Source organism: Budorcas taxicolor, chromosome 25 (genome assembly GCF_023091745.1).
Source record: "Budorcas taxicolor isolate Tak-1 chromosome 25, Takin1.1, whole genome shotgun sequence".
NCBI classification, from domain to species: Eukaryota; Metazoa; Chordata; class Mammalia; order Artiodactyla; family Bovidae; genus Budorcas; species Budorcas taxicolor.
The window spans coordinates 5805275-5821476 of NC_068934.1; the positions used below are offsets into that span (position 1 = coordinate 5805275).

The 16202-nt window shown below is 39.5% G+C and overlaps 1 protein-coding gene across 1 annotated transcript in view; it reads right to left on the minus strand.

The window, feature by feature from the left end:
• Positions 1 to 6456: 6456 nt before the first annotated feature.
• Positions 6457 to 16202, minus strand: part of NAALAD2 (N-acetylated alpha-linked acidic dipeptidase 2) — a 49251-nt gene continuing 39505 nt past the window's right edge. The window contains exons 17-19 of the mRNA XM_052661994.1: positions 14434 to 14515; positions 13165 to 13257; positions 6457 to 6646 (exon numbers count right to left, since the gene is read on the minus strand). Coding sequence (XP_052517954.1) covers positions 6457 to 6646; positions 13165 to 13257; positions 14434 to 14515 — 365 coding nt within the window. The remainder of the gene's footprint in view (positions 6647 to 13164; positions 13258 to 14433; positions 14516 to 16202) is intronic.

Here is a 16202-nt window from a genome sequence, read left to right on the forward strand (position 1 = left end):
TCCTGAACCTCCCTTTCCTCCCCCATCCCACCCCTCTAGGTCATCACAGAATACTAGGTTGGGCTCCCGTGTTATTTAGCAACTTCCCACTATCTGTTTTATACATGATAGTGTATATATGTGCTTTCTTATGGGATCCTGCCCATTTTAAAGTCAGATTATTTGCATTTTTGTTCCTTAGTTATGTGAGTTCTCTCTATATTTTGGATACTAACCCCTTACCATAAACTGATTTACAAAAAGTTTCTCTCATTCTGTAGGTTGCCTTTTCATTTGGTTTTTATTATTCTTTTCTGTGTAAAATCTTTTAAATTTGATGGAGTCCTATTTGTTGATTGTTGCTTTTGTTGTCACATCCAAAAAAAATCATTGCTAACACCACTGTTGAGGAATTTCCTCCCTATGTTTTCTTCTAAGAATTTTAAACTATCAGAACTTATGTTTAGATCTTTGACATATTTCAAGTTACAAGTGGTGTAAGATAATGGTTCATTCTCATCATCTTTTCATTTATGGTTTCCTTTGCTGTGCAGTAGCTTTTAAGTTTAATCCATTTCTTTATTTTAGTTTTTATTTTCATTACTCTAGGTTGTGGACTGATAAGGATCTTGCTGTGATTTATGTCAGTGTACTGCCTATATTTTCCTAAGAATCTTATGATATCCAGCCTTACATTTGGGTCTTTAATGCAGAGTTTTAAGTTTATTTTTGAGTAAATTTGAGTTTTTGTGTATGACATTAGAGTGTTCTAATTGCATTCTTTTACATGTAGCTGTCCAATTTTCCCAGCACCATTTATTGAAGAGACTATCTTTTCTCCATTGTATATGCTTGCCTCCTTTGTCATAGATTAATTGACCATAAGTACGTAGGTTTATTTCTGGGGTTTCTATGCTGTTCCACTGACCTGTGTGTTTTGTCTGTTTTTCTGATACTACCATACTATTTTGGTTACTGTAGCTTTGTAATATAGCCTGAAGTCAGGGGATGTGATTCTTCCTGCTCTGTTCTTCTTTCTCAGATTGACTATTCAGGTTCTTATGTGTCCATACAAACTTCCAAATGATCTGTTCTAGCCAGAGCAGGAAACCCCGGTTATAAAGGATGGTGAAAGTGGGCCTCCTTGCCTTGTTTCCCTGATCTTAGAGGAATGCCTTTCAGCTTTTCTTCACTGAGTATCTGTTAACTTTATTGAGTATCTGTCTTTACTGAGTATCTGATTATCTATTGCCTTTATTATGTTGAGGTATGTACCTTTATACCCAGTCTGCCTAGGGAGTTTTAATCATTAAAGGATGTTATATTTTATCAAATGCTCTTCTGCATCTATGTAGTTTTTATCTATTAATGTTATGTATTTCATTTATTGATTTGCATGTTGAACCATCTTTGCATACAAGGAATAAATCCCATCTGATCATGATGTATAACCCCTTTGTGTCTTCTTGAATTGTTTGCTAAGATTTTGTTGAATGTTTTGTAGCTAAACTCCTTAGGGATATTGCTCTATTATTTTCTTTAAGTGTTCTTATCTAGCTTTAGAATCAGGGTAATTAGAGGCCTCAAAAAATGAATTTGGAAGTATTTCCTCCTCTTCACTTTTTGAAAGACTTTGAGAAGGACTGATATTTTCTCTTGAATGTTTTGTAGAATTTGCTAATGAAGCCATCCAGTCCTGGGGTTGTGTTGGGAGGGTTTTGATTACTGATTTAACCTCTTTGCTTGTTACTGGTCTGTTCACATTTTCTACTTTGTCCTGATGCAGTCTTGGTAGTTTGTGTTTATAGTGTATCCATTTCTTCTAGGCTATCTTGTGGGCATATAATTGTTCATAATAGTCTCATATGGTCTTTAATATTTCTATAGTGTCTTCCTTTTCATTTCTGAGTTTTTTTTTCTAGTCTGGTTAAAGGTTTTGTTGGTTTTGTTCATCTATCAAAGAGTCAGCTCTAATTTTGTTAATTCTATTTCCCCCCCTCTGATATCTATTTCATGTATTTCCACTTTGATCTTGATTATTTCCTTCCTTCCTCCTGATAACTTTTTCTAGACCCTTGAGGTATAAAGTTAGGGGTTTTTTTCTTTTTTTAGATTTAATTATTATATGAACTTATTTGCTATAGTCTGTCCTCTTAGAACTGCTTTTCCTGCATCCCATAAGATTTGATAGGTTATATTTCCATTTTCGTTCACTGTGAGATAATTTTTTTTCCCCGACTCACTGGTTGTTTAGTAGAAGTGTCTTATTTTCCATGTATGTGTAGATTTTCCAGCTTTCCTCTTGTTGATTTCTAGCTTCACACCATTGCTATCCAAAGAGGCAGTTATCATGATTTCACTGTTTGTTGAGATGCGTTTTTGCTTTCATTTCTTTTCATATCATTTATGATCGATCCTAGATAATGTTCTGTGTGCACTTGAGAGGTATATTCTGCTGCTCATTTCAAATGATATATATGTCTATTAAGGTCCTTTGTTACAGGTATGGTTAAGTTTCAGTATTTGTTATTGAATTTATGTGGATTATCAGTGGTCACTTATCAGTGGGATATCAAAAGCCTCTAGTACTATTGCGTTATCTATCTCTCCCTTTTGATCTGTTAGAACTTGCTTAACAAATTTCAGTGTGCCAATGTGGGGTTTATATTTATGACTGCTGTATCTTCCGGATGTTTTGACCTTTTTATCATTATACAGTGACATTTTGTCTTTTATCATTGTTGGCATCAAGTCTGTTTTGTCTGGCTGTACCTGCTTTCTTTTGCTTTCCAATTGCACGGAAATCTCTTACACTCAAATCTTTACCCTGAGCCTCTGTGTATCTTTAGAGCTGAAAAAAGTTAAGTCTTTGTAATCCATCTAGCCACTCTGTGCCTTTGACTAAAAATCTGAGTTTATTATATGTAGAGTGATTATTGCTATGTAAGTACTCCTTACTGCCATCTTTTTTCACTCTGTCTACCTTTGTAAGATAGTGATTTTTCCATGGTGATTTGATCAGTCTGCCCCCGTTTTTATGTTTGGTGACTACTCTAAAGTTTTTCCATGTATTTTTGCAAGTATGAACATCTCATAGATAAAATCATCCTACAGAAAAAAAAAGACTTAAAAAGAAATTCAAATGAACATTTTGTGTGTTGAACATGTGGTTGGACACATTCACTATCTAATGTCCTTAGTTTATTACATTGTAAGCAAATAATTGTTGTTCTGTTGGAATAATCAATTGTTGATTAAAAATGATAGAAACAAAATAACCTACCACGTTAGTAAACATTAAGTTGCAAAGGTTACTATTTTTCTCTAAACTCAGAGTTCTAACCACACGTGATGCTTCAGCAATATGTCTTCCTTCTAGAAAGCTACCAGTAGGAAAAACATAAAAGACTTATAAACTTTTCTATTTTGTCCCTTTTAGAAATGATGTAATAGAAGTTGGATGGAACCTTAACAATCCTCACTCTTGAAGAAACTGATGCCCCAAAATACATAGAGATTTACTCACTTGCGACAGTAGAAAAGAGTGACTTCTGGGTCATAAGCAAATATTATCCCTACTATCCAGTGCTTTAAGTCAAAAATGAAAATACAATTACTCCTGTGTCCTAAAATAAGTTTTACACTAAGGAACTAAAAAGCCTCTTAAAGAAAGTGAAAGTGGAGAGTGAAAAAGTTGGCTTAAAGCTCAACGTTCAGACAATGAAGATCGTGGCATCTGGTCCCATCACTTCATGGGAAATAGATGGGGAAACAGTGGAAACAGTGTCAGACTTTATTTTGGGGGGCTCCAAAATCACTGCAGATGGTGACTGCTGCCATGAAATTAAAAGATGCTTACTCCTTGGAAAAAAAGTTATGACCAACCTAGATAGTATATTCAAAGGCAGAGACATTACTCTGTCAACAAAAGTCTGTCTAGTCAAGGCTATGGTTTTTCCTGGGGTCATGTATGGATGTGAGAGTTGGACTGTGAAGAAAGCTGAGTGCCGAAGAATTGATGCTTTTGAACTGTGGTGTTGGAGAGGACTCTTGAGAGTCCCTTGGACTGCAAGGAGATCCAACCAGTCCATTCTGAAGGAGATCAGCCCTGGGATTTCTTTGGAAGGAATGACGCTAAAGCTGAAACTCCAGTACTTTGGCCACCTCATGCAAAGAGTTGACTCATTGGAAAAGACTCTGATGCTGGGAGGGATTGAGGGCAGGAGGAGAAGGGGACGACAGAGGATAAGTTGGCTGGATGGTATCACTGACTCAATGGACGTGAGTCTGAGTGAACTCCGGGAGTTGGTGATGGACAGGGAGGCCTGGCGTGCTGTGATTCATGGGGTTGCACAGTTGGACACGACTGAGCGACTGAACTGAACTGAACATAACAGTAGAAAATTATATCCCTATGTTTGCTAAAACAATCTTTACAAAGGTCTAATATGATTTATAAATTTTTTATTTCATAAGTACTATCTTTTATTGCCCTTTAAAGCTTCTGATTGTAGTCAGTGTGCCTGCCTCCCTATGAGGGTTCATCTGATTTTGCTTCTCTTTTTGGCAAAATAATTGAACAACCAGGCTTTAGGAAGCTTTCATCTTAGATTACCCACAATTCTGAATCATTAGGCCCTTCATGAAAGTTTGTACAAGCTGGTATGATTCTGTTTAACAGGACTGAGTATGAAGATTTGTGGCAACTACAGCAGACCTGTGGACAACACAGGTTTCAACTGCACAGGTCTGTTTACCTGATTTTTTTCACTAAATACATACAACAGTACTTCACGAATGCATGAAGTTGGTTGAATGCATGCATGCAGAAGCAAGGATATGGAGTGACCAACTGGCAAGTTATACATGGATTTCCAATTGCACAGAGTCAGCACCCCTAACCCTCATATTCTTCAAGGGTCAACTATTTTCACCTGTCAGACATATTATCCAGTAGGGCTGAAGCTATCAAAAGCATAGCTATTACACTTTTCTTTACCATCTGTACTCCATAATGATTTCACAGAAGGTGAGGCAGCAGGAGGAAGGAAGGGAGGGTGTAAATTTAGCCACAAACTCTCCATTCACAGAAGGATTTTTAAAGCTTAAAAATGTATATATTTATATATGTGTATATACATATATATCAGTATTACATGCATATTTGTATAATTTTATTTTTAAATGTCAAAATAAAGAGAAAGCAAGCTAGGAGACAATTCAATCACTTTGCTTTTAGGAAAAAAATTGATGTATTCTGCTAAATTTTAAGATATTTATTAGAGAAAGGTAGAATTTCAATATTTTTTTCAATAACTGACTCACTAAAAATTATGAGAAAACATGGAAAACTAAGCTATTCCAATTTGCTTGTCAGATTTTGTTTCTTGGTAATAACATTTATTAAGGTATCACTGTTATACATTTTAAGTGGACAATTTGATGAGGTTTGACAAATGTGTATACATGTGTAAACATCATCCAGATCATGATAGAGAAAAATCCCATAATGCCAGAAACTTCCCTCTGTGCCACAAACCTCCGTGACCCTTACTTGACCCATGCAATCATTGATCTAATTTCTAATACCATTTTGAAACTAATACCACTTTGCTTCTTCGTGTATTAAGAAGAATCTCATACTAAGCATTCTTTTGCATCTGGCTTCTTGCCCTCAACAAAGTCTGCCAATAATGTTACGTGGATTGGCAATTCTTTCCTTTTATTGCTGAGTCCATTCAACAGTTTATTCATTCATCTATTGATGGACATTTACATTCAGTTCAGTTCAGTTGCTCTGTCATGCCCGACTCTGCGACCCCGTGAACTGCAGCACATCTCATCCTCTGTCGTCCCCTTCTCCTTCTGCATTCAATCTTTCCTTACAGTTATTTGCACATTAAGCTGCAATGAACATGTCTAGAGTCTTGGTGATCACGTTTTTACTTTTCCTTAGTAAATACCTAGAAGTAGAATTTGAGCTATAAGTATATATTTAACTCTATAAAAAAGTGCCAGATTGTTTTCTGAAGTGGTTGAACTGTTTTACATTCTAGCCAACAATGTATGAAGAGTTTAAGTTCCTTGCCATATTGTATTTTGGGGAATTTTCATTTACTTCATCTCTTTCTCCATATGCATGCATGTCCGTGCTCAGTCATGTCCTTGGACTGTAGCCAGCCAGGCTTCCCTGTCCATGGTACTTTCCAGGCAGGAATACTGGAGTGGGTTGCCATTTCTTACTCCATTCTACTACAAAGGATGAAGTTCTTTGGTTTGTTTTATTGGATTAGCACTTTGACGATGAAGTTTTAAATTTTTAGAGCCAAAAATCTCTTGACCGATGAACAAGCTGGAAGTCTAAAGTCAAAACATGACATGAAAAGCAAAATTTTAGCATACTCTGGCTTCATGTGTTATCAGAAAGATAGATTTTATCCTCAGACTTTTAATGGCAGCCAGTTACCTGGGACTTTACTATAAGAATTCTTTCAGAGTCCCTGCCGCTGCTTGGATTGTAAAGGCTGCAATAGAAATGTGTTTCTTCACTTCTTTCCAGGCTGAACGAGGATCTGCTTTATTTTCAATATCAAACATAGCATCAAAGATGCCAGGAAATGATTCACCAGCATATTTGTTGTGGCTGCTTGGAGCAAAGATGATGTGCCTAGAAGAAAAAAACACAGAGAACAGGCTGAGCTAAAGAGTAATCATGCATTACATTTCACATGCTTTTCCTTTCTCTTTTGTGGTGTCTTTGTTAGATCGCATTCATAATGAAATATTGTGTCTCCTCCTGATATCTACTTTTGTTACTCCAAAGTAAAACCTTATGTTGTCGGTTTGAGACACTTAGGCAATGGTATAATTTTAAGCAAAGAAAGGAGTTGATAAGATGTGTCTAGCAAATCATATCATGTTATCAACCCAAGCAGCTGGAAATAAGCAGATATTTTCCTGTAAGTTACAGGCATTAGTTGTCTAACTGCCTAGACATCCACAAACATCCATAAAGCATGAATAATTTATGGATATTTTAAAATAAGAGATTAAAAAATAATTACATTTGTGTTGCCTTTTTTAAAGATTCCACAAGAATGACAGTTATTCCCAATACTCTTCAGAATTAAAAAGCAACAAGCAAAGTAGCTTATATTTCAAAAATATCATAATTAGTAAGGATAACGAAGCCCATTCCACAAAGGTAAAGCAGCTATATATGGGCTGCCCACAAAGACACACTTATTTCCAATCTAGAAGGAAAGTCTGCACCTGATTTCCTGCTTCATGTCATAAGTAGCTCAGGAAATCAAGAAACTTCTCTCTCCACTGTGTGGAATTCTACCTTGCAGAAAGGGACACACTGGATTAATCACTCTTATCAGGAATTAGGCCTGGACTTCCCTGGTGGTCCAGTAATTAAGGAAATCCACCTGTCAACGCAGGGGACATGGGTTCAAGCCCTGGTCCAGGAAGATTCCACACGCTGTGGGACAACCAAGCCCGTGTGCCACAACTGCTGAGCCCACCCGCACTCTTGAGCTTGCACAGCCCAGAGGCCACGCTCTACAATGAGAGAGGCCACCGCAATAAGCCCAGGCACCACGATCAGAGTGGCCCCCCTTGCCACAACCAGAGAAAGACTGCTCTCAGCAATGATGACCCAGCACAGACAAAGTAAATTAAAGGCAGCTGTGGGCGGCCAGGGGCAGTGCTTCAGATCCCTTCTTTAAAAAAAAAAAAAAAGGAATTAGGCCTAACAGTCAAACCCTAGAGCTGCTTCTGAATGTAAAGCTACTCTATGACAAAATATAGAACTCTCTGTAAGATTTAATGATCAAAGACATTTCTAATGACATCATTTAGATTTCCCAGAGTATATCAGGATTTATTGCTTTGCCTCTTGAAATTTAGTATGGCCTTAAGTGGATCGTCCTTAATGAAACAGGTATACATGCTGAACTGTTTATAAACATTAATAGTCTGACCTATATATAAGCGGAGATACTAGAGATACAGGTCACAGGTATTCCTTAGTACATATGCCATCTTCTGGAGAACTGTAGAGGGGGAGTATTGTACAATATTATTGATTCAAGAATTAAGAAAACCTGATAAAATTGTAGATGAGGTGTTTCCTTAATTTTTCTTCTTATCATCAGTGTTTAGAAACACCATAGGTTCCTGTACATGGATTTTGTGTCCTATAACTTTACAGATTTCATTTATTCTAATATTGGGTTGGCCAAAAGGTACATTTGAGTTTCTCCTTTCAGAAAAACCTGAATGAACTTTTTGGCCAACCCAACAGTTTATTTGTGCAATCATTAGGATTTTCTTCTGCAATAGTGACAGTTACTTCTTCCTGATTTGGATGTCTTTGTTTATTTTTCCAAACTGCTAGGGCCAGGACTTCCAATACCGCGTTGAATAAAAATGGTGAGAGTGGGCATACTTGCCTTGTTCCTGATCTTAAAGAAAATGCCTTGGGGTTCTCACCATTGAGCTGTGGTTTTGTCATACATGGGCTATGTTATATTGACACATATTGCCTCTGTATCCAGTTTGTTGAGACTTTTTTTTTTTTTTTTAAATCAACCTTGCCATGGCACGCGGAATCTAAGCTCCCTGATGAGAGACTGAACACGTGCCCCCTCTAGAGGGAGCGTCAAGTTTTAACCACTGGACCACCAGGGGAGTTCCACTGTTCCTGTTAACACCTTTCTTGACATGTTAATTACAGCTTGTCTTAGGGTGGGGATCTTCTGAGTTCATCTTATTCGCACTCTCTGGGTTTCCGGATCTGGATGTCTGTTTCCTTCCCCAGGTTAGGGACATTTTCAGTTCCTTCTGGAACCTCTATAAGACGCACACCGTTCCACCTGCTGTTGTCCCAGAGGTGTCCCTTCAACTGTCATCACTTTTAAACCCTTCTTACTTTTTGTTGCTCTGTGAGTTCCACTGCCTGTGTTCCAAGCCACTGATTCTTCTGCTTCGTCTAGTCTGCTAGTGAACCCATCCAGTTCATTTCTCAATTGCATTAATGTATTCCTTCTTTTAACTCCACGCCTTCTATTTGGTGCAGGTGTGCCAAGTCACTTCAGTCGTGTCCAGCTCTTGATGACACTATGGACTGTAGACTGCCAGGCCCCTCTGTCCATGGAATTCTCCAGGCAAGAATCCTGGACTGGGTTACCGTGCCCTCCTCCAAGGGATCTTCCTGACCCAGAGACTGAACCCACATCTCTTGCATCTCCTGCACTGGCAGGCAGGTTCTTTACCACTGGCACCACCTGGGAAGCCTAAAAACCCGTGCCTTGGGATGAAGCTCTAAGACAAGCCAACAGGCCTCTTTTACAGAAAGATGGGCTGTGTTTCCGTCTGCCACCTGTGCAGTGACTGCAGGCGGTAGCCTCCCATGCACTGACTCTGAAATCATCATAACCCTGTGGGACCAAGGAAAGCAATCCTGTCTGGCCACCAGAGCCAGGGGATCAGGGCACCCCTCGGGCAGCAGCCACAGAAGCTGAGGCACCAGACATCTCTAAGAGCTCCCCTGAGAGATGCTGGCTTCCTGGACCGTGGCCAAGAGCGTGAAGACAGCACCGGCCTCCTGGGTGTCTGCTTTACAGCCAGCACTTACATGGGTAGAATCAGAGTCCTGCCCCTCAGCCTGGATCTGTGCTTACAGGATTATGGGCCTCCTTCCCCAGAATACAGCCCCTGGGTCTGTTGCCTCTCTTTCCCTATCTACCCCCTTGAGAGCTGCAAGCATACTTCCCTCTGGTCACCAGAGTCAGAAAATGTAGAGGCGTCCCCAGTAGCAGCTTCAAAAATCGGAGGGCCAGAAAAGGGTATAAGCTCCCTTCTGAGAGAGGGTCAAGCTGGAGTGAGGCAGAGGAGGAGCAGAGAGCGCTTCCACCAGTCTTCACTACCTGAGGGCAGCCCTGCAGACTTCTGGAAGCATGTCGGAGTGAAACCCTGCTGTTCAGGCTGAAGCTCTTGGCCAGGCAAAGGGGCCTCTTCCTTAGAAAGACCCGAGGTGTGTTTCAGTCTGCTCTCTGACAACTGTCTCTCCAGTTGTTACAGCCCCATAGGATTCAGGAATGCAAGCCCCCCTCACCCTCCCAGCCTTGAGCCAGGCAATCAAGGAGTGTCTGCCGGCGACAGCTGGAAAAACCAGGACACCAGATGCAGAAGCCAGAGTACCACCACACGCAGATAAAAGCTTCCCTCTGGAGATACTGGTGCTCTGGAGCTCAGCAGAGGGATCGCATGAAGACCATGGCCTTCGGGGAAGAAGAGGGGAAAGATGGTGCCCACAGCCTCAGCAAGGCAGAGGAAGAGCAGAGTACCCACCAGCCTCCACCCCAGAGAGGGTCCCCGCCCCTCGAGCCAGTGCTTTAAGATCAACCAATGAACCCCTTTCACATAGAATCCGGGGGATACTCAAGGGCTGCTTCTGTGCTGGGGCCGGTGGCAGGTGATCTAGCGGAGTTCTTTTGGCCCGAGCCATTTCCAGCCTCTGTGCATCCCTCTGGTCTTATGGATGCAGCCTCGTTGGTTCTCAAGGCCAGATATCAGGGAGGCTCACCCTCGGGCGCAGGTCAGGTGGCTCATTTGGGGACAAACTCTTTGCTCCCCAGAGGGAAGCTCCAGGTCTGTGAGCTCCCTCCTGACAATGGAGTGGGATTTGCGGTGAGACTGGGCAGTAGCCTCCACTACCCCTTTCACACCCACACGGCCTTCTTCTCCTTCGCCTGACGTGGAGGACTTGCTCACTTAGTTTTCAGGGTTTTTGGTTTTTTCCCAGAGGAAACCATCCATCTGTGGCTGTTGATTCTGTGTCTCAGGGCGGTGAGGTCTGCATCTCCCTCACTTTAGAATACAGCCTTCGTGGTCAATGAACAGTTCCCAATATATTTTAAATTGGAGGACAGTTTGTCAGCTACTTAATCAAATTTAAAATGTTTAACCTTTTGTCCCTGAAATCCCAGGTACTGATTCTAGAGATCTTAAATGTTCAAATAGGTCTTGGGGACATTTTATAGCAGTACTTTTCTAATAGTAAGTAATTGTGGAAAAAAGCAAATTAATTAAAAATTCAATAAGGACTAAAATTTACACATGCAAGCCATATAATGGAAAACAATGAAACAGATGAGAATAGCTAAAACTATATATACTGACACAGAAAAACCTCTAAGAGAAACTGTTACCCAAAAAAGGCAGTTGCAAGGTGATATATGGTCCCATTTATGTAAATACAAATGAGTAAATAAAAAACCAAACGTGTACTTAACTGCATTCAAAATTTAACACCAAACTCTCATCTCTGATTTTCTCTGAAGGAAATAACAGAAACATCTAGGTGTTAGCACTGTCCCTTTTTATTCTATGGAACTCCACAGAGCCTGAATTTGAAAATGAGATATTCTGCTTATAAATCATATAAATTGAAAAAATATATATAAAGATGGACTCACAGGCAAAAAAAGATTAATCTATAAATTGGCTTTCAATCTTTGGTTTATGGAAATACTTAACTGATGGCTGCTATTTTATTTGTATCAATAAACATTTATCTTCACAATATGTAAGATTTTATAAAAACAGCAACTATTGTGCTCGCTTCAGCAACACACATACTAAAAACAGCAACTATGTACCCAGTGTATCCCTCTCTGAGCTAAATCTTCTGCAAGCCTTAAATTTATAAACCTATGGGGTATAAGCACAGTAATCTCCATCTACCGCTTAGGAATCTGAGTCTTGGAGAAGTAATTTGCCCAGCTGACACTTGGTATTTGGCAGAGATGGGTTCTAAAGGCCTAGGATTATAATCAGTTAAATGTTAACACTAATTACTAATATTTATAAGAAATGCAATATGTAGAGCTATCTTTTGTTTGTGTCACTTGACTTAAATAGCCTTGTAAAATAGCTTGTTATCACCCTCCTAATTCAGATGAGCAAGCCCTAGATATGACTTGCTGTAAAATCACACATGTGCCAAGTGAACTAGAACATAGATTTCTGACTCTAGGGCCTTTCTAATTTTTACCAAGGAACCACAGCTTAAAAGACACTTTGAAAAACTGGAGACTATCCAAAAGCAGCCAAGACACTGAGAAAAAAGTACAATTCTTTACAGGAAACTATGGCACCCATCTTCTGAAACCCTAAATGCTATATGGAAATAGATCGAGACTATTCTACTTGACTCGGAGAGCAGTACAAGGTCAGAGGGAGAAAATTATGGGGAAATATATTTTTATGATGAAAACTTTCTATTAAGTAGATCTTTCTTATAATTGAATGAACTTTCTCATGTGGTAGCAAGTCTCCCATCATTGGAAGATTCAAACAGCAGCTGGATAACCACTTTCCTGAAATCCTACAGAAAAGATTCATGTAGAAAATTGAACCACATGAGCTATAAGATCCCCTTTAAGATTCTGTCTTTTAGATTTTGTCACAAAGAGTCTTTTTCAACTATCATTTGCCATTTATATCTGTAGCAAAGCAATACAGGGTATGAAATTAATTTTTCTGATATTACAGATTACACTATTATGGGACTTCCCTGATGGCCCAGTGGTTAAGAATTAGCCTTGCCATGAAGGGGACAGGAGTTCAATCCACAGTGGGGGAACTAAGAATCCACGTGCTGTGGAGCAACGAAGCCTAGGCACCCCAACTACAGCGCCCACATGCTCCTGAGCCTATGCGGCACAACTGGAAAGCCCGTGTGCACAGACAAAGGGCCTGCATGACGGAACTGAGACCCGGCCCAGCCGAATAAATGAAAAAAAGTATACTGTCTCGCATGCACACTAAGTCTCTTCCGATGTGTCCAACTCTTTGTGATGCTATAGACTGTAGCCCGCCAGTCTCCTCTGTCCATGGGATTCTCCAGGCAAGAACACTGGAGTGGGCTGCCATGCCCTCCTCCAGGGGATCTTCCCGACCCGGAATCGAACCCCCGTCTCCTACGTCCACCTGCACCAGCAGGCGGGTTCCTCACCACCAGCGCCACCTGCATAATCTCACCCGTGTTTCCTTCAGTATACATATCCACTTTCCACTCATCTCACAGTAGTGTAAAGCAGACCTCGGGTATGCTGGTTTGGGTCAGAGTGACATGGTTGGTGTTCTTTACTGCAATACCTGTTGCCTCCTTACCTATAGAACGGCCTCCCTGGTAAACCAAGAGGATCAATGAATGCTCTTTCAAGAAACATCAGCTGGTCATTCATGATTCTCACTGCTATAGGGCTTTGAGAATTAAAAAAATAGATAATTAAAACCTTTACCATGAAGCCACATTTTAAACTATTAAATACGGATAAGGCATGGGGAAAACAAACTTCTAAATCATAGACTTTTAAGAAAATGAATATTAAATACCCAGGCTCATATGGTAAGCTGCATATAACAGCAGGCGCATCTTTCTATTATTTATAATAGGCAGAGAGACTGATCAGGAAATGGTTTGATTTCTTTTTCAAGACCACAGACTTTCCTGAAAGAAGTAAAAGACAGTTTTAATTCTTTGTAGGAGAGCCAGGACCCCTGCAAAGACAGACAGCGTGGACTGCCAAGCTGTTCTTGGTAAGTCATTCAGTTCCACCATGGAGCAAAGTAGCAGAATAAAGGCTGAACACCACAGAATGAAGGGAGTTTGCAGGAGTCTCCAAGCAGGGAGAGAGACAGCTGTACCTCGTGGGCAGGGAGCTCCTTCCACACTTGGAATCTGCCAAATTAATCTTTTGGGGTGCTGCGCAAGTTCCCTAGGTTGTCCTACAACCATAGGGAGAGAGAAAGGGCCCTCCCAATGACTGACACAGCTTTCTGCCTGGATGGGAGGTGGGAAAGTTGTTTGAATGAATTTTAAAAATATTAAGAAAAGTGATATGAACTGTGAGGCGGTGCAGTTTATGCTTGTTAAATAATGCTTTGAGTATAACTCAAATTATTTTCCAGTTTTCAAGTGGTAAGATGCAAAAAAAAAGTATAAGAAAGAATTTCTACACTGTTTACAGGACTATTTGGTAATGTAGTAAAATGGGTTATGAATGCATTTAAACCCGCAGAATTATGAATTAGCAGCAGCAGTCAGAATTCTTACCATGCAAACTTCAAAAGACATGTCTCCTTAGCCCCCACCATGGGATGAGTGTTTTATGTTTCAACAGCAATGCGCCTCAAACTTTAATGTGAATACAAACTACCTGGAGAGTCTACTGCAGAATTCTAACTCAGCGGGTCTGGCACGAGCTCTGATTTTGTGTCTTTCTAACAAGCTCCCGGGTGAGGCTGATGCTGCTGGTTGGAAGACCATAATCTGAGTAGCAGTGACTTTGAATTCAATGCTCCTATGAGGGCACACAGTTCATTCCACTAACCACATTGCTTTTAAAAACAGTAGATAGCTTTACATTTGAAACTTACTTATTCAGATCTACTTGTGAAAGTCTTCTGTGGAAATCTGAAGCGGCTTCTGAGAAGTTTTTCACAGCAGAAAATAAGGGCTCTTAAAAAATAGAAGAAAAGAGGTGAAATCATTAAGCACCAGTGCTTCATATTTCAGCTTCACTTTCCCGCCATCCCCATGCTAGCTTGCTCAACAGGTATTGAAACTATTTTTCCACTGAGTCTTCTTGCAGATCCTTGGAATGTATTAGGATATCTTGTACCAAAGAAATAATGTATAAAATTGAAAATGGCAAAATTGGTTCTGAAGGAAATAACAAATTTCAAGAATCTAGGACATAAAAACTCCTCAATTTATCAGAAACTCAGCATTCATTTATTTCTTTCAATACTTATTTATTGGGACAACTATATGCCAGACACTATAAATGAGCTTCATTCCTACAATTATTACAGAATAAAATAATGTCATTTTTAGTTTTTAAGTAGTACATTTAAGATCTTATTTAAGGCAACCTGTGACAGACAAGCTGATACATTTAAACTCTGATAACTGGGGTCCAGTTTGGTCTGATCAATCTTTAGTTCACAAAATTTCTAAGAAAAGGGATTAGGAAAGTGTATCATATTTTTAATAACAACCTGTTCATCATTTTCCATCTTTTCTAAACTGGACACTATCATACATTATTGATTTGCTTCTTGCATTAATTTTATAATGCAGGGGAGTCAATATTCATTTTATAGATAAAGTATTACAGCTCCAAACATGGGATCTCTGTGAGACTACAAAGCTAGTAAGTAATGCATTCAGTATAAGTACATTCAATAGAAGAAATAAGGTCTTTTTTTTGGCCTTCAATTATTGTTGCTGCTTTTAATATTATGTACAAATCAAACAATCTAAGATTAGATATTATGAAAGCTAAGGGGAAAGAGGGTTGAAGAAACTTTAAATTTCAAATGAAACACAAAAGTCAAAATATTAATAGAGAAAAATCAAAACGTGTCCCTAGGATTTAGTGGCACAAGTAAATGAAACCTTCGGAAAGAGCAGTTTTAGTAGAGTCTTAGGAACGTAAGACAATGCAGTGAGTTGATAAACAGGATGTAGAGAACTGTATATCCATCTATCCATCAACTTTGTACACAGTCCTGCTGCTGCAACTGTTTAATCTGTCTCTCAGGTGGACCCTACATAATAAAAATTAGTAAAGGCTAATTCACCAGAAAGAAATTGGGGCATTTATGAACAGAAATAGATGCTGGACAGCCACAGGACTCCGAACTCCCAGCCTGCTTCAGGCTCTGCTTATTTCTTCATTTCATCTCTCCATTTGCCCCATCACTGCAGTGACTGTACAGTCATGATGATGTAAGCACCATTTTCTAAATTTTTCTTTGCTTCAATTTCTAGATCTTAGTATTCCTGCTAAATCTCTTTCTGAAGATTACTAATTGCTACGTAATTATATTCAGAAGCCATTACTGACCATCCAGTACTCATTTTCAGGACCCTTATAGTACTCTCCGTGTATCCCTCTAACAGCTTATCTCCTGTGTTTGGTCTTCTCCTTCTCCCTGAGAATATAAGCTCTGTGAGGACAATGACTATTTCTTAAACTTCTTTCTATCTCCCAGGAAATAACGGAGCACTTGGCACACAGTAGACACTCAGAAAGTGTCTGTTAACTTTGATACATACAAAGAATATGTACTCACAGAACAGTAAAGGAGAATGGCTACAATAAACCAGTAATAACAGCTAACATTATGAACACTGTCTG